The sequence below is a fragment of the Lagopus leucura genome, unplaced genomic scaffold (genome assembly GCF_019238085.1).
Source record: "Lagopus leucura isolate 7727_CA_CO unplaced genomic scaffold, USGS_WTPT01 Super-Scaffold_100015, whole genome shotgun sequence".
NCBI classification, from domain to species: Eukaryota; Metazoa; Chordata; class Aves; order Galliformes; family Phasianidae; genus Lagopus; species Lagopus leucura.
The window spans coordinates 4,558,106-4,577,080 of NW_024962269.1; the positions used below are offsets into that span (position 1 = coordinate 4,558,106).

At 39.7% G+C, this 18,975-nt stretch overlaps 1 protein-coding gene across 1 annotated transcript in view; it reads right to left on the reverse strand.

Annotated features, from left to right (window-relative positions):
• Positions 1-286: 286 nt before the first annotated feature.
• The window catches only part of LOC122182364 (myocardial zonula adherens protein-like), a 52,188-nt gene continuing 33,499 nt past the window's right edge, over positions 287-18,975 (reverse strand). Inside the window, exons 11-15 of the mRNA XM_042875540.1 lie at positions 14,116-14,199; positions 13,388-13,488; positions 2,987-3,676; positions 1,938-2,160; positions 287-957 (exon numbers count right to left, since the gene is read on the reverse strand). Coding sequence (XP_042731474.1) covers positions 820-957; positions 1,938-2,160; positions 2,987-3,676; positions 13,388-13,488; positions 14,116-14,199 — 1,236 coding nt within the window. The 3' untranslated portion in view covers positions 287-819. The remainder of the gene's footprint in view (positions 958-1,937; positions 2,161-2,986; positions 3,677-13,387; positions 13,489-14,115; positions 14,200-18,975) is intronic.

The window sequence follows — 18,975 nt, forward strand, 5'->3', positions numbered from 1 at the left end:
GCAATCTTTTAATTTACAGTACCAGACTATGAAAAAATAGCATTCCAAGGTTTGAAAGCACTGTACAAAAATAAGGAAAAACACCAAAACCTTTAATAAAAATACTGAAGTGTTCAGATTAACTTAATCTCTTGAAGTGCTTTGCAGTAGTCTCCAAATATGAAACAGCAGAATCCCTTAAAGCACAAACAGAATTAAGTTAGGTAAAAACTTCATGTTCTTTTCTATTTACAGCACAGTGGCAGAAAGCGTTACTGGAAGCTACGGGCATAGAAACAAGTTCTCATGATAGGAAGAAAATGATCACAAATTTATTGTAGTCATTTGGATGTGCACTGTCACCATATGGTAAAAGACAGATGACCTTCATAGACTATGCCTCAATAGAGGTACCTCACATTTATACAAAGAAGAGATTTCATAAATATTGTTTCCACCCAGCAGCTCATAGGCACCTTAGCTAACTTTACAGACTTGGATTATGAGGCTCTTTACACTTACATTTCCCAGCAAAAGAAACCTTCTCTTGTAGATGATTCATCATAGCTTGGAAAAGGAGCTCACTTCACTGTAGTTGAAAACTGTTGGGCTTTCCGCAAGGATTAAATGCCACAAGTGTTCCAAAACCAGTCTCCAAATAATACTGGGCTTATCACTTAATAAACCTCACAAGTACAAGCATTATTATGAACCCTTCCCATAGCTGTAATGTTAAAATGTTCAGAAACAACTAATTAGATCAATATTCACGTTGGGGTTTTAAGAAGTATTGCATAAGGATCAGTTACGTGGCTCATTCTCTGACACCCCTTCCCGAATTCAGTCATCTGCTGAAAAATCATCTTCATCTCTCACTTCTCTGTACTGCATTGCAGCCTCCCCCTCTGGTTCAAAGCTGGTCATTTTTATATTCAACCTCTCCGCAAGCTTCTGTGCTGCAAGTTTGGCTTGCATTTCCTATTAAAAAAAAGACACAAGTTAGAAAAATTGTTTTCGTCATTTTTATCCAGGTTGCAAAAGACCCAACCAACCAAAGAACCTTGACACAATAAAATATTGGTAACTCCAGACTGGATTTAATTAAAATATCTAGTAACTAATGAAAAAAAGATAAATTTATTTACATTTAATACCTAACTGCTCTGTTAGTATTTGAAGACAGCTTTGTTTTTTTAGTTGAAGACCTGAAATTCCCCCTCTGACAGTTCCCATCTCACTTCTGCCAGAACAAAATCAGTCTACATATCAGCCTTCTACGTAACCAATACCAATAGCAATGCTATTCATTCAGCAACTCAGCAATTCAGCAAAAAAGTCCTTCATTTTACAAATAAATTAGCTTCCTTCAAGTGTCAAAGACAAAATTAGCAAAGTGCTTGTAAAATAGTAATTAGCAACAAACACTTTTACAGTAGCACCTAGTTTAAAACATTAGCTCTGTATCAGTTGGGAAGTCAAAATGGAAATCCATTACAAAAGAATTTAGCAAGCAATTTCCTTAAAGAACTTCACAACTTGGCACAGAATAAACTAAGCCAACGGCAGTTACTTGTGTGTCTTAAGATCACTGAATACCACAAGGCCTTCATTTATGGAAGGGCCAAAAAATGAATTAAAAGCTAATAGACGAGATCCATACTTTTATTTCTAGTCAGAGATGAAAAGATCGTAATGAAGTTAGCATAACTGCACAGAAGAACAACACTAGATGTTGTTTAGTGCAGGAACAGCCATTTCAGAAGAGTTTCACACATTGTTGAATCACATCATTAAGAGACTCAAATACAGTCTTCTCAAAGTCTGGCAATCTCAATTTTATTATCAGATTCAAAAGTATCAAAGGATGTCTTTATGCTTTCTTCCTGTTTTGGTGAGTTTTTTGGTAAGGGTTGTAGTAATTAAATAATTATTTTTCCAGATAAATCAGAAATTCTTACCTCATAAGCTTCTTTTTGCTGTATCTGAATTGCTATGGACTCCTCGATAGACAACAGCTTAGCAGGGGAGTGGTGAAGTGGTGGTAGCCGAGCTGCTGTGACGTCATTCAAATGTTTCTTATCTCTAAGTCTTCTTTCTTCAGCAGTAATTGGAGAGCCAGATCCCCCAGGTGACTGACTGGGTGAGGAACCACGCGATGATCCGCTCTGCTCTCCTGATAACCTGCAAGTGATCAAACACAGAGGTTGTAACCAACATTTGAAACACACAGCTCAGAACTTCAGCTCTAAAATTTAATTTCAACACGTAAGGGTACAAAAGTAGAAAGAGCATCTGAAGTGTAATGACACCGTTCTCAAATAAACAAGCATAGGATCACAGAGGCTGGGAATGACCTCTAAGATTATCTAGTCCAACTGTCTGCCTATTACCAACATTGCCCACTAAGCCACGTCCCTCAGTACTACACCTACCCTTTACTGTTTCAGCTCCAGAGAAAACCAGAAATATTAGCATTCTCCTCACCTAGTAGGATACAGCTTCTCTACATAGAAACAGTGTCACAATTGTTCCTCGCAGCAGACAAAAAATGAACACCAATTAATAGGCAACCACAAAACAGCAACGCTTTGGGAGTCAAGAGAAACAGAAATTGTTATTATTGCCAATACTCACAACAAGAATTGCAGATTCACAAAGATGCAGGAAAAGCAAAGGGCCACTTGTTGTTGAAATTTTACAAGTTCTAGAATTAATCCAGAAGAAAGTTCTACCACATGTCCAATAGTTTTATAGCTTAAGCTATGAAATTTTATGAAGATTACGACTTCTTTTTTTCAAACTGGTAGATTCAGACCACCACTCAGCACTGAGATTCTGCAGTACTTAACAAAAGAGCCAATATATTAGCACAGCATGTCACGTGACTTTAAATCTCCTAATTCACCAGGAGAAAATAAACCAACCTTGCTTTTTCTGCAACATTTTCAATCTTAAACAAGTTGATTATTCCTGTCTAGAACAGATTCCTGTATTCCGTAATACTTACGCATTTGTTTTGAATTTGCTTTTTTTTATGACAGGGTTTTTTGCTCTGGACTCCAGAACTTCAATATAATGTGGTGTCCTGGGGTGCAGGCTTCCAAAAATATTGCCCTTATGTTTAGACACATTCTGCTCTTTTTCCAATACTTTCTCACTATTATCCCCATCTCCAATGGTAACTTTTTGAAAAGCATCAACCAATGTGTCATTACAGTTGTCTAAAGCACTTTCTGTGCCACCCTCAGTATTGTTCCGAGAGATCTGCTGATCACTGTTCAGGTGACTGCTTGGGGCTGATTGGGAAATAGCTTCACAACAGAGATTCTGATCTTTTATGACAGTCCTTATTTCATCATTTTTGCTCTGAGTCCTCTGATTTTCCAAAGCCATGCTTATGGTATCGTGCCCCAAACATTCTCCCTTCTGTCCTTGGGAAGCAGTCTTAGGAACTTCTTCAGCACGAGAATTGGCACTGAGGACTGGGGGCTCCTTCTGGTGCAGCGCATGTTCGCCCAGTGCGATGTGCTGGTTGCTGGTATGAGCCTTGTCCTGTTCTGCCTGGAACTCCAGCCTGACCGCGGACAACAGCTCTGCAGTCCGTGCCAGCTCTTCCTCTTGTGAGATGGCACGCATCAGCTTCTCTGCAAAATCGGAGATCTTCTTGCCCTTATCTGGAAGCTTATCGATGAACTTCCTAAAGTGGTAAAAAACAATTAAAAAAAAATAACAACACGAGTTGTTTAACCGTGTCTGAGCAATGCTATTTCATTCTGGCACACAAAGCTGTTCTACCAGAGCAGCTATCCCAGGCCTCAGTTCTGCCAGCAAGCATCTTCCCCTACTGCGAGACTTCTGAACGCTGCTAATCCAGACGCAGAGCACCGACAGCCTCGGCCGCTCACACCGACGAGGCTCTCACCCCCTCCTTCCCACCCACGCGCTGCTGTCAGGCTCGCACCCGCCATCTCTCCGCGTTCCCATGCGGCTGGCACGCGGACGGCTCCCAGCACCAACTCCGCACCGCGACAGCGAACGCTCGCAGCGGCAGAACCGTGCTGGCCCCACCCCACCAGAGCGGACAGAAGGCGGAGAACAGCCGCCCCGCCGGCACCGCGGGCCGCGACCCCGGTTCCTTCGCTCAGCCCAGCGGACACACGGGAGCGCTTTCGCCGCCGACGCCCGCGCGGAACGTGACGCAGACGGCCCCGAGGGGAGCCGTGCTTACTGGTCCGCCAGCAGCCGCTCCTGCCGCCTCAGCATCTCCCGCAGCTCGGGGAGGCTCCGGCCCCGCAGGGAGCCCGCCGCCGCCATGCCGTTCCGGCCCCAAGCCGCCTCTCCGCGGGGCGGCCGCGCGGGCCCGGCGCCACCGGCACCGCTTCCGCAGCTCCGTGGGAGCCGCCATCTTACCGGAAGTGACGGCGGCCGGCGGGGCCCGACGGGGGGCGCTGCGGCGGCTCGGCCGGGGCGGTGCGGTGAGCCCTGCGGGTGCGGCGATAAGCTGCTGGGGGGGCTGTGCTGCAGTCGGACTGGGTGATCTCAGCGCTCATGTCCAATCATTCTGTGATTGCCTTGGCTGAGGGGCCTCTAGCAGAGCCCAAATTCCTGTTGAGGTCTCAGCGTTCAGCTTTCCAGAGATTCTGAATGGTGCCATTGACCTGGGAATCCCAGGCATCCATGCAGACTGGAAGGAGCGGTCTTGAGAGCAGTCCTGCAGAGAAGGACCTGGGGGTCTTGATGGATGAAAAGCTGAACGTGTGTGCTCTTGCTGCTCAGAAGACAAATGGTATCCTGGGCTCCATCAGAAGAGCGGTGGCCAGCAGGAGCAGGGAGGTGATTGTCCCCCTCTGCTCTTGTGAGGCCCCACGTGCAGTACGGTGTCCAGTACTGTGGAGACCCCAGTACAAGAAAGACAGGGAGCTGTTGGAGAGGGTCCAGAGGAGAGCCACAAAGATGATCAGGGAACTGGAGCACCTCCCCTGTGAGGACAGGCTGAGTGAGCTGGGCTTGTTCAGCCTGGAGAAAAGAAGGCTGCGGGGTGACCTCATTGCAGCCTTTCAGTACCTAAAGGGAGCCTGCAAACAGGAGGGGAATCAACTCTTTTAAAGGGTAGATAACTGCAGGACAAGGGGAAATGGTTTTAAGTTCAGAGAGGGAAGATTTAGGTTGGATGTCAGGGGGAAGTTCTTTACTAGGAGAGTGGTGAGGTGCTGGAACAGGCTGCCCAGAGAGGCTGTGGATGCCCCATCCCTGGAGGTGTTCAAGGCCAGGTTGGATGAGGCCCTGGGCAGCCTGGTCTCGCATTAAATGGGGAGGTTGGTGGCCCTGCATGTGGCAGAGGGGTTGGAGGTTCATGATCCTTGAGGTCCCGTACAACCCTGGCCATTCTGTGATTCGTTACAGTTTCTCTTTTGACACCGCACTTATATTTACAGGTGCTAAACAGAGGCTGAATGTAGGAATGCAAACCTTAGCACAGTGTGCACACACTGCTTCAGGCCTTCATGGCCACAGAAGTGCTGAGTGCGGTGCTGAGCGCTGCCCAGCAGTACAGCCCGAGCTGTGTGCTCATTGCGGGGAGCTTTGGTGCAGCCCAGTCCCTTGGTGCAGCCCAGTCCCTTGGTGCACATAACGGGGAAGAATTGGATTTCTCACTGTTAAGCTGTTGTTGTATGAGCAGGATGACCGGCCGGCCCGCCCTGCAGGAGGAAACGTGTTGAGATGGCTGCGTGCCCCTCTGTTTGTACAGCTGGGAGGTGTGCGGAAGGGCTGAGGGCCCAGGGAAGTGAAAGGAGCCAGGTGGGCAGCTGCCATGGAAAAACAGCGTGGAGGGGTGAAAAAAGCCAAGTGCCTGGCTGCAGGGACCACCTCACTGCCTGTTACGTACAACTTGGATCATCTCCCACAGAAAATCCCGCAGGAAACTTTTCTCAAGAGCTCAGGAAAAAGGAAAACACTTTTTGTTGCCAGGAGATCACTTAATGTTGTCAAACACAAGTTTTCTGAATTGTAATGCCGTCTTGTTGTGCTGTCTGGCACTTGCAAGAAGGAATGCTGTAACTCAACGTTTAGCCTCTTTCTCCTGTGCAGATTCGAAAAAAAAAAGGTTGGGCTTGGAAACTGATTCTGCCTCTGTGTAAGTGGCAAAGGAATAATCTCACTAGTCTGCTGCTCTGCACTTAGGTGATGATGGCTCATCTCAGTCCAACTGCTGTAACTACATATGCAGAAAAGTAATTCTGGTGAGTTTCAGCCTATCTCCTCACCTGTGCAAACACAAAAAAAAATGAAACAAAAGATGAAGAGAATAAAGTATTCTAATAACAGGACTGTGGGAGTCATGACTGATAGTTTTGCTATCCTTACTTGGAACACCATTCTGCAGTCCTCATTTGTCCAAGGTCACTGGGAAGTTACATTGTTCATCTTTACAGTTGATGGGAGTTAAATTTTGGAATACCATCATCTGTTTTTGGATGACACACAGTTCCATAATGATGAACTGATGGCTAACATTTGACAGGTGCTAGAATGAAAGATTTCTCATTTATGAAACAAGGGGCAGCATCTAGATGCAATGCAATCTAGACCATCGATTTAGATTCAAATGCCAGGAAGGAAAAGTAGATGGATGCTTTCTCAGTCGATGAGAAGTAGAACGGAAAAATTACAAACTGTAGCCTTGTTTGTCCTGAGCAAGAAGAATCCTTACTAGCCACACTCTGAATGTCAGTAATCACCATCCAGCAGTAGCTAGTACAAGATTAGCCTTAGCACTTTGCTCTTTTCCTGTGGGAAACTCATACATCACCACTATTTGCAGTACTCAGCAATATTTTTTTTGTTTTCTCCAGATCATAAGTGGCCTTTTGATTTTAGGCTTTATTTTGTATCATTTATTCCAGCAGTCGATCAACACTCATGTGAGCTATGTATATAAAAAAAACTATTATTTGGGGTTTTTTTAATTATTTCCTATGTAAGAGTATGCTCTTAGGACATTATTTCAAGAGCTCTCATTAGGCACTGTTTTCAGACGGTCTGTTTTCTGTCACATAGTTAGAATTCAATTTATTCTACAATAGCATGCCTGTAATTAGTATGCAATTTAATGCTACGTCTATGAGAAAATTAAATCATTAGAATAGCAATGAAGAAAATCAAGTATATGAACAAAAGAATGAACTATGTGAAGAAAGCACAAAATGGGTATTCTAGTCAGACGGCATCTGAAGAGAGGTAGCCATGACTTTTTTACAGGTGGGAGAACTTCCTGTCAGAAGTACACAGGTCATAACTGGTCTTAAAGCTAACACTACCAAGAGCGTTACTTTATCTGGTAAGGGTATCATTTTCATTGTCCTTTTCTCCTATCTCCCATTTTAATAAATAGATCATTATGCTCTTCACTAAGAAATCCTAAGACTCAAGAAATTAGGCTCTGATGGGAGAAAACCTACTTTCTGTTTCCCTGCTCCTAGATGGAAATACTGGGGGCAAGCAAACTGGAATCAAGCCACATGCACAAAATAAACCACTCCTGACATAACAGAAAAAAAATTGTATGAATATTTAGGACTAAAATGATTTGTTTTCATTTCGTTAAAAACAATAAATCATTGTCATATGTCATTATAGTAATTTATCTTCCCATAACCTTATTTCTCTAAAACACTGCAAACAAAACCTACGCACTTCTGTACTTTTTTCAATCTCCAGGTCCCTTTTACTTTGGGGAGTTCTCACATACCTCAAGTTGTGGATGACTGCCACAACCTTGTCTTTTTCTGCATTTCTTCCCTGTTCTAGTGCTGAAGCTTAGGGTCAGAAGGGCCTTAGACTCATCAGGACTCTTCTTCTTTTACAAGTGTAAATATCTCCAAGAGCTGAATAGGAAGGAAATAGGATGCAAGTGGAATGAAACTGTCAGTGTGTGTCTCCATTCTATGGAGCAAGTATTTTCTGTACAGAATTACACACTTACTTCACACAATACTTCTTACCTGTTTGCTTATTTATCCACTTCTGAAAGCCTCCAGATGTCAAAATGAGGACTTAAAGCCTCTCCCAAAAACTTGAGAAAGCAACTCACAGCATCCTATTTTGTAGTACCACCACTGAGCATGATCTCAGTATGATTTTATGATGTTCTTATGTCAGTCTCTGCTGAAGAGACATACACGGGAAGATTAGTGAGATAAAAGCTTCACATTCTACAGTTGAGTACTGCAAACCACTAACACTGATTTTACTGATTCATTTGTAAGTGAGAATGTTATGTTGCCCACGTCTTGTTTATCCTCTGCAAGTCAATAGTTCTTTATTCTACAAAAGAGTTCGTCTACTTTTGTTACTTGGCTTTGAGAAGAGTCTTTAGTCTTTAGCTAGGGAGTGTCTTCCTGTCTCAAGAGCACATCTGCCAACAGAAACACTGACAAGGATTCCAGGCTGCAGAGCAACCACTTTTGCATTCATACATGTTTTGAACAAACAAGAATATGTAGAGTAAAACTTGCAAGGTTTTAAGGTAAGTTTATTTCTGAATATTTACACAACAGAATAGAAATTTTAAATACAGTATTTATTACAGTTCATCCTTTTCAAGTCTTACATACAGGATGTTTTAAAAGCATACAGTGTAATTGCACTATTTACACAGCGTATATGAAAACTGTATCCCAAAATACTTTCCAGAAGATCTGGAATAAATCACAGAATAACACTTACCGTGGTACAAATGAAGTCATACAATTGACTTATATTTGATGTACTTTCTGGAACCTACCTATATGGCTTTTATTGATGTTTACAGAAATTTTACTAGTTTCTAATGTTATAGTACTAAGCATTCCAATCTCAATTTGACAAAACTTGTACTGAAGTGTTAAAGTCTTTTCAGCCAGATTTGTTATTATCTCTGCTAATTTACATTGCTATTGATTTGACTGGAAAGCTCTATATTTTCATGTAACACAGTTATACAAATACTGTTCCTCTCCTGCTCTTCACAGCTACCAAATTTAGACCAATAGTTCAATCAAACAATGGTCATCCAACGCACTGAATATCAAAATACAATACAGCATAAATAGAGTTTACATGGAAAATTTGCGCGGGAAATATTTCTGCAGTCTGGGTGCAGTTTTGAGCAGATGATCACCATTTTGCAAGTCTCAAAGCTGAAGTATTTTCAGAGATATTCTCAGAAATATGTTAGAAGCAGAATGAAGTTCCTTTTGAAGTCTGAATCAAAACCTTCTGATATTTCACCCTGCTCTCCACTACTAAAGCCAGAGCATTTAGCTATGAGACTCTGTTTTCTGAACTCTGGCTCAAGCCAGACAGATCAATGAAGTATTTTTACTTAATTGCACTTTACGATTGATGTCTTTCTATCACAACAACTTGCATTTCCTCTTATCTATAAATAAAACCTTCATCAGTTAATCTGTTTTTGAACATAACTCACTAATCACAGTTCATAAATACATCCTGAAACCAGATTGTTTGGGCACATAAAATGGTGACAGGCTGATAATGAACTGAGGCTGCATCCATAACGGATATTGGCATGGCCCTTTGGGCATAGTCTTCAGTATTTTTCTCTTCAAACCACATTGTCCAATTAACAGCTAATAATTTTTGCTGCTATGAGCCACTAGAGGGAGATATGATTACACACATACAAACATTGTGCCTGAAATACCGGTTGGGCCATTACCCATCATCTTTTGTGCTCATCAGTAAACACTTCCATTTAAAATGTTTTTGTATTTAAAGTTCCACTTCAAGATCTTCATTGTACTCAACCTAATTAATTAGGTATTGATCAAATTAACTGTTATTTGGGAACTCAATCTCCCAAACACACTCAATCATGAAAACTTCAATCAAGAACACTCTATGTGGGGTTGAGGCTACAGCTCCTGCACCTATCAGCTGGTTTCTCATCTTTGATATTCCAGTATTTGGTATTCCTCTGCCTTGTACAATGAGGTGCTTTGCCTGAGGACCTTTTAAAGGGAGTAGAATTCTTAATTCTCAGGGACCTCCCTTTCAAGCCGTTTCCTTCTGCTCTGGGAGAAGCAACTCAAGTAAATGTGTGTTATAATTTCTATTCACTAAGGCAATAGCTATTTTTTTTCCCCTTTTGATATCTAGGAGTAATTATTCACTCCATCACATGCATACTAAACATGAGTTCCCATTTAGAGCTATTAAGTTAACTTGGTGAAACTTTGAATTTTTCTTTTTAAAAGTAATACTGAGCAACTGTTAATGTTTGTGACTTTTAGTCCAATAAAGATTACAGGCTTACCTCAACAGTAGATAGATTACGTTTTTGTCGGTGGCTTTGACTGCAGTATTTCTTGAATTCTACACATAAAATGATCCACAATACTGCATCTGACTTTTTAGGAAGAATGACCACTCTAAGTTCTCAAGAGTTGATCAGGTCATAAAGAAAAAAAAAATAGCTTACATGCAGATGGATGATGATCCAAGCATAAAAGCTGGCGAAGTTAGAGTTTCCCATTTTATTTTGCTTTTGCTTTAGTTACACCAAGCAATTTACATTTCTGTGAGGTACTTGTACTGCATCAAGACATCCTCCACTACAGACTTCTTTACTTAGTAGCTAAACAGCACAGTTAAAGAATAAACTAAGATTTTTAGCAATTTAAGAAAACCATGAAAGAATGCAGAAATAAGATTGGGATTATGAGTTAAATATTATTATTTTAAATACAATTTTGAGTATATTAATTGAACAGAGAGTACTGAATTTAAAAACTTGCATTAGACTGGAGATAAAAGCAATCATTTTATGCAGCCCTGCGGCAAGATGAACACCTCCTGGGGTTCATATTCAATACAGGAATTACACAAAACACTTGTTTGTTTTCTACAGCAGTTGCTGTAATAGAAAAAAACTTGCCACATTGATGGCAACAGGACTACAAAAAAATACTAAACTAAACTTATTTCAATAAAACTGGGAGATGAAAATAAAATGTGAAAACTAAGACTATATAAATAAATTCAGTTGTTAGATGCAGTCATTCTGCTGGTACTCTGAAGTTGGGGATAAGATTTTAAGTGTTTGTAGGGAATGAAAGCATACTCAAAATCAAAATAATCATTCAGGATAGTTATTGATGTGGGAATGGCAGGAACTGCAGAAGGTTACTGAAGGCAAAATGCTGTCCAGTGAGAATTCCTTCCTGTAATGCAAAAGCAATTTTAAAAAAGCAACGGGGATTTTCCTACCCCGTCACTAGTGAGTGTATCACCAATGGTCACTGTGCTCTGTGACTAGGAAGTACAAACCACATATTCAACCAATAAAGCAAAATCCATCGTAAAGCTGCTATATTGCTTAATATTTTGAGTGACAAACACAACACTCATCTGCATGCGTAGAGGGAATTTCCTGAGAACATCCCAGTTGCATTTCTCCCTCCCAGCAAGAGAATGCTTGTTCCTAGTCAACTTGTTCTGTGTGAATGGAGCCCTAAGTCACTGCAGGTCTCTATGGTAAGCATGAACAGCTCTCACTGTACACAAAGGAGGAGCTTTGAGATTAATGCCCCCTGCCAAGGTAGTTTTAGATTCTGTTTCTGGTAGTATTGAAAACAAAATAGAGATTCATCGTAAAAATGAAATTAGAACACATTTGAAGAAAATCTGTACAGCTATACAACCCCTTCCTTGTAGGTATTTGAAATGACACATTGCACTAGACAGCTTCTAAAGAAGCAATATAGACTGCTGTTTCATTCATCCCGCTTCTTGCCTATCTCCCTCACAGTTAATATCAGTAGTAACTTCAGATAGGAAGCTACTAAAAAGCTGCTTTCAGGATAAATTTAGCAAGACTCCATGCTGCTGTTCTTCTCTATGACTTGATAAAAATTTATCTAATCAAGCTGCAAAGGCGCAAAATACTTGTTTGTATTTAGAAAGCACATGGACTTGGATGCTCAAGAAGTACTGTTCTTTGTGCTATATTCCAACACTCTCTTGAATGGGGTGTATGTCCTCACTGGCCTTGTGCTTTCAGGAGATCTTCCGTTATCATTATTTGTACTGTTGAGGATACAAGAAAAATTGCAGGGTTAACGTCAGAGCATCAGACAACTGGGCTGAAAGTGACACTGCAGTAAACCTGTGCCTTGTTATTGATAGGCTAAAACTAAACTATTCAAAGTGTTTGGTATGTTCCATATTTATTTTATATAATGCTGCAAATAGTATTTGATAAAAAACATGCCATGCAAGTATCAACTGGAGCTCATATTGGAATATCCAGCAATACAGCTGCTTAACCTAAAGATCCTAAAGACCATAAAATCAAATGTAAGGACACAATTAACTGTGAAGTATAATACCATAAAATCTAAACAGTATAGAGGTCAAAGATAAATATAAAAACTAGGAAAAGCATCAGATGACTGGGGCTGTGGTTATGTGAAAGAGGGACCCAGAGGGGACAACAAAGATGTTGGTGTCCTGGGTGAAAAACAACAGTCTGTGACATTTCAGAGCCATTACAATATGCTTTAGGCAGAACACTGACATGAGTGTATTTTTAAACTAGAAAGGAAAATTTTAGTGTGCATTGCAGCTTTCTGATTTTATATGCTAATTTACATCAAACAAAATAATTCGATTTGCAGGGCAGTTGAGATGAACTAGTTTACCTGCTGGTAGTTAAAGTAATATACAGTGATCCTCCTTACCTTACTGTTTTGCCCTTCCTTGTGGTGATTTTCTTGGGGAGAGATTCAAGCCAAAGTTGATAGCATTGCTAACCAGGTCTCAGTGCAACCCTACTGCAGTGTTTGGAATTAAGGAAGGGAAGGTAGAGAAGGGAGGCCTAAACTTCACCCATTGTCAGAGAACAGAGAAAGGCATCCCAGTGTGCAAGTGATAATCTGTGCTGTTTACTTGGCAGTAGTCCACTTAGTGCTAGGACAGTTCCAAAAACTTCTGCAGTTCTAGACTGCTACTGTTGGTGTTACCTCCCCTTTAAAGTGGTCATTGATGCATCTTGTGGAATATAAACAATAAAGCATTCATGAAGCCAGCACTGAACAGGCTCAGGGCAGTGCTGACCGTTGTCTCCTGCTGTGGTGCTGGCAGACACAATTCATCAATATTTTCCACATTTCACAAAGTCAGATATCTTCACTTCTAGCTGTTCACATTACTGCAACTAAGCACCAAGGGTCTGTAATAAATTCGCATCTAAAACTGCTCAAGTCATTGAAGTACATTACATCTTGTATCTACCAGGTGCTCTTTGAAAATTAGGAATGTTTTGCAGAACTCTAACAGTGTACTAACATAGTGCTGATAAGGGACATTGTGAAGAAGTTTGCTATAAACAAGAAAATTGAAATACCTATATGGAAGATCACATCCTACACCAGCATCTCTGGTTTCTACATGGGTCTTTGGTTGATTTTCCATTAAATAGTCCAATTTATCTTGTAATTCTTTATTCTGGAAAACATTTTCAACACAAGTTTATTTTAGTTATGTTAATTAGCTATGTCAATTAAATGAGAAAATAAAATTCCAATCTGGCTTTTCTCTATAATAAATAATGTAAAAGTATTCACTGAGAAAATAAACACTCCTTATTTCTGGGGAATACAATAAATTAAATCAACCATCTTTTTTCAGCAGCTTCTGTTTTAAGAACTTATGACACTTATAAAATTGTATGATAACAAAGCTAACATGAAATTGTACATCTATTCCCACTCATTGGGTAGATAAAGCCATCACCTGGAGCATAGGTGTGGAAATACAGTGGCCCTCATAACCACCAAAACCCCAGGCTACCTAATACCCATTCTTCTTGTTATCTCCTGCTGCTTACTGGAACCTACTTCCCTCTCAGCCCCAGGAAGCTGAGAAACAACACGAACTTTGTCTCTATAATGGAAGTATCCAGACTTTATATTACAAACGTTCATCTTGTGACAGGTGTTTAATTTCAGCAAACTTTTGTTTACTGAAGAACAGCAAATATAAGAAGTAAACATGCATTTAAGCAGCATCAGGTGACACCAGATCCAATTTTATTGGATTTCAGAAAACAATCACAATTATATAAAGCCTTACCTCACATTCTAAGAAAGAAATCTTTTCTAAAAGCTGTATTATAAATAATTCCTTTTCTTTGACTTTCTTTCTTAGCATTTCAATCTGCGAAGAAAAATAAAGATATTTGGTCTAATGGGGTTGGGAAAAGGAGGAAGAAGACTTGATACTGCAGGAAGAAAAGATATTTGATTTTATTACATATTTATTAATATTGTTTGTTTGTATAAATATCATACATATATACCAACATGAATTTTACCTGCATTTAGCTGGAAGCAAAACGTAAACTCAAACACTGTCATGTAACAAAGCAAACTTGGGAAAAATCCATCTCTGATTTAATGGCCTTTGCTCTAAACAATTTTAACTAAACCCAAAATATGGCGCATATCTGATAGTTTCTTGAAGGTCTTATTCGTTCAGTTCTTTTCTGGCATACTAGACTCATTGAAAAAAAAAAAAGTGCATTTGCATTTTATACCTAGGGAAAGGAAAGCAGTTATTTACAAATGCTCATTGAAATTAAAATTAGCTGCACCAAAGCTATTGCATCGTAGTGCAGCTCTTTAGGGAAGAAAAGATGACCAGAGTATATTCTGGGATATTTGCTAATCAGTGTGTGGCACAATAAGATCTTCCACACTGAATCTGTCCTTGCTACCAGAGCAGGCAGGTAAGGCCAAAGAAATGGGGTATGCCCTGGGTTTCATAACAATCCCAAACCCCGAGCCCAAACTTGGTCTCCTTGCATGACAAGAATTAAAAGATCCATGCATGATAAAGAATAGGCGTTCATTTTTTATAAAACCTCCTGGGAAATAAGTTTGCTTTATTTTGTCAAGTTATTGTTTGGTTACGAGTTTCCCAAACTTAAGGGAAAAAGTAAAAAGCATTTTTAATAAAAACTCGGTGAATTTTACCAAAACGAAATCTTTTATGGGATAGCCAAGTTGAAATAAAGCAAAGCTCATAATAGTTTTTTGGGTTTTTTTCTCGCCTGGCAGTTACAATGTTACATTGATACACAACACAGTTTGACCATTTCCAAATGCTAGGCCAGATTTTCTACATACTCTCACCAATCACTAACTTTTTTTAAATTTTGTGAAAGCACATTAAAAAAGACCTTCCAAAATCCACCAGTGTAAAACTTTTGAGTGCATCTGGAAACAATGATTAGTAGAAATATTCTCATCCTGCTAAAAAAAAAAGAATTATAAAACACTCAAAAGTACATTACTTAAAACTCTCAGTACTACTCGGAGTAGCACTTTCACCCTCCCTCCCAAAAATCTATACAGTGCAACAAAAAGCAAAAAAGCAAAACAGATGCATCATTTAATCCAAAGTTATAAAATCACCAAATCAACTTTACTTCTGTCTTTGTAATTCCCAGTAATCCTTGACACAGTTATCAGTTATTACTGGAAAAAGGTAAAATGTAAGTGTGATGAAGTATGTGCGTTCAGCTGAAGTCGCAGAATATCTGAGTGCTGTCATCATCCATCTTTCTATCTTTCCCAAAATCAGATATTCAATTTCTTTTCTTTGAAGTGCATGCAAAAATCATCTATGTCATCTACAGGTATTTCTATTTCAGTCTTCTGATCACAGAAATCCAAAGCTTGTAGCATATTCAGAATTTCAGAGTGGCACAATGGTATCTCATTCTGATCTTCGTAATTAATTACAATTTTGTTTAGTACTATGACTAAATTAAGTCACTTGGTGAACAGCTTCAGACTTACCAGTAAATTCCACTTGAAAAAAGACAAACGGTTCTTTTAGAATTTTTAAGTGGATCTTCTCCATTAATATTTTATTCTACTACACAAGAAGTAGATAATTTTAACACCAGTAATCAATACAACGCAAAGTTGACTGAAGCCAAGTGCAGCTATGGGATCAGAGGAGGGTTTTGTCCAGTTCTTTCTTTTGAATGTAATACAGCCCATTCTGCTTTTAAAGGAAGACTGATAAATTGCTTCCTCCTCTTCCCAAACACAAACCCCAACTCCAAAAAGACATGTTGTTGTTTTGCAGGTATGCTACTGCTTTTACTCTTCTTCTGGTGAAAATCCTCTGAGGAGTGGCAGAATTGGCAACAGAACTCCCTGCCTCCTTTTGATGTATTTATACAACATCAGTCAGAACCCACTACATCAATGTATTTTGGCGTTCTAAAGAATTTTAAAATATGCCTTCTCTTTCTAACATATTAAGGAGAGCCAACATTGTGCTACATTATCACACACAAACATATTCTAGCAGTAAAACAGAATGGAGTGATAAGACTATGTAGATTGCAGATACGATAAGGCTCTAAATTAAGTAGTTTATATAAAACCTTTTGGTGGATCTTTACAGCATTGTGAAATCAGTCCAAGACAGCTGTACAAATCAAACATATTTCATGGGAATAAATTCAGCAGTTGTTAAAATTGGAGGGGCTCTTTTAGGGCCAGGAAAACAACAGTACTTGAGCCTCCTCCCCAGATTCAGCAGAGTGATTCTGTGAGGCCACTGCAGAAGGAATGCAGGGAAGAACACTGCAGGGCACCCCTTTTACATATAGGCACACTGCAGCCCCCAGCACTAGTTGTCTCAGCGCTACTGCTGACCAAGGGCTAAAACAACTCCCAACAAATTTTTGATGCACCATTAAGCCTACCCACAGACTTGACGTGGATGACACATCCCACCAGAGTAGTTTACTATAAAAGTTTATTTACTGAATAAAAATAAGAGCACACATTGCGTCCTGTCATTAGCATAGGGATGACCAAGAGTGAATAAGCCAGATTAGATTACACTTCAAGGTGGACATTCACTTACAGAAAAGCAGGAATAAGTTTTATATTTATAGTTTACATACTTATAAGGTTTATATTATCATATTACTGTATTAAATAAAGTCCATATTCAGTTAATTTAAATTAGACACATTGCATAAAGTAAAAGAGCGATAGTTTCCTTCTAGAGAGGAATGTAAGAGGAGCAGTGGCTCAAAATGATGATATTGGATAAAAGTTCTTCAAAAATAATATTAATGACTTAATACCTAATGGTATTTTGTTTTGTTTTCCATTAAAAAGATGTTAGTTATAGTAAACTAAACTTAAGATAATAATGCTTACAGCACTATTAATGTATATTGCACAAAACCAAGTCTTGAGAAGGTCTTTGATCCAAGGAGTGAGAGAAAAACTAACAGAGGACAGAGCAATAGATTTTGACTTTTCGTTGAACATAAAGTAAAGACAAAGAAAGGAGAAGCAGGATAGTTCAAACACAATATTGAACTAAGGGCCCAAGTGGTGGCCAGGGCAGTCTAGCATTAGAAACAAAGTTAGTACAAGTCAAAGACTGAACTTCCTTGGACTGACTCATTGCTGGACTGACTCCAGTCCAAAAATATCACCAAGATCTTCCTATGTTTTCTATGAGCAATACCCAAAGCCTATAACCCACCTCATCCTTGCTGTGTCTGCAGACTTTAGCATTTCAGCTCCCTGCCAATTCAGCAACTTGATCCCAAATCTGGGTTTTGCAAAACTTCCCTCTCAGATTTCGCCATCTTTTTCTACAAGCACTACAGAAGTATATCCTTCGGTGTCTCTCCTTCCAATCTTGTCTACTGCTCAGACTCTTCCCTAGCACTGTTCTTCCTTGCCTTGCACTGCAAGATTCACTAGCCATTCTTTTCCCTCCAATTCTCCACCAGTATTTCTTCACATTCACAGTAAGCAATTAAACAAAATTTCCTTAACAACATAATTTGTATTAATGACTCAACCATTCCTTTGGAGACAACTGTCCTAACAGTATAATTACGAACTTAGCAATCCTGGGATACGCCATCAACCTTTGATCTTTCACTTCATTCCCTCTTAGCAAACCTACTCAACTGCAATTTATTTGCTCTTGCCTTTCCTTTTCATGTTGGGTGACTGCTGACTATTCCAGAAATTGGGAAGGGAACAGCAACAAGGCCCAAATGACAGTATTGTAACTTACCTGGTCTTCTAAGGACTGAGTGGCTCCATGTGCTTTTCAGCAATACCTTTGCCAACCCCATTTCAATTCCCCCAAACTTGGCACAGGAAAGAAGGGCACCTGATCTCTCTCAGTCATGGCCAGATCCATAAAAATCCATGCAGATTGTGTTAGGTATACAGCTCACATTACACATACCCAGTGCAACTTACAGTGATGTGAATCAGTACATTAAGACCCCATGGGCAATGTGAATGTTGCTGAATTTATCTAATAGCTGAGAAATATCACCATAGCACTTTTTCTCCAAGCTCCCCCCACTCTTTATTATAGTCCTACTGCTGTTACAACCTCTGTATATTCTCCTTCTAAAACCTCAAGGTCACATTGCTCAAACTCCCCCAGATTCCAGACAGTAAGCTTTTCTTACAGTACCTCCCAGAAAATTCAATTCTTGTCCACCCTATCAATGAAGATATAATTATTTCTCACTATAGAACAGGTTTGTCACTATATATCTCCTCAAATACCAGATGAATTTGTCATGCTACAGAAAGGGCAGTGTAAATACTTTCTGGAATGAACAGCACATCTGAATTTCTCTTGCTCCATCAATCAGCTTCAGTAAAGATGGAAAATTTCATGGGTAGAACAACTAAGAACAGTCAAGAGGAGATTCATGAGACTTAAAAGGAAATTCTGGAGAAGTAAGCAGTGTTATTAGAAAGGAAATCAAGAGAATTACAAAGCAACTAAGAGATAAAGTACTGAAAGAGAGAATTCAAGTGTTCAGTCACAGAACATTGATAAAGTCTGAAATAGCAAACCTGATTTTATTCTGCATACTTACAGTACTAGAGGCTTGAAATATGCCTTATTGAA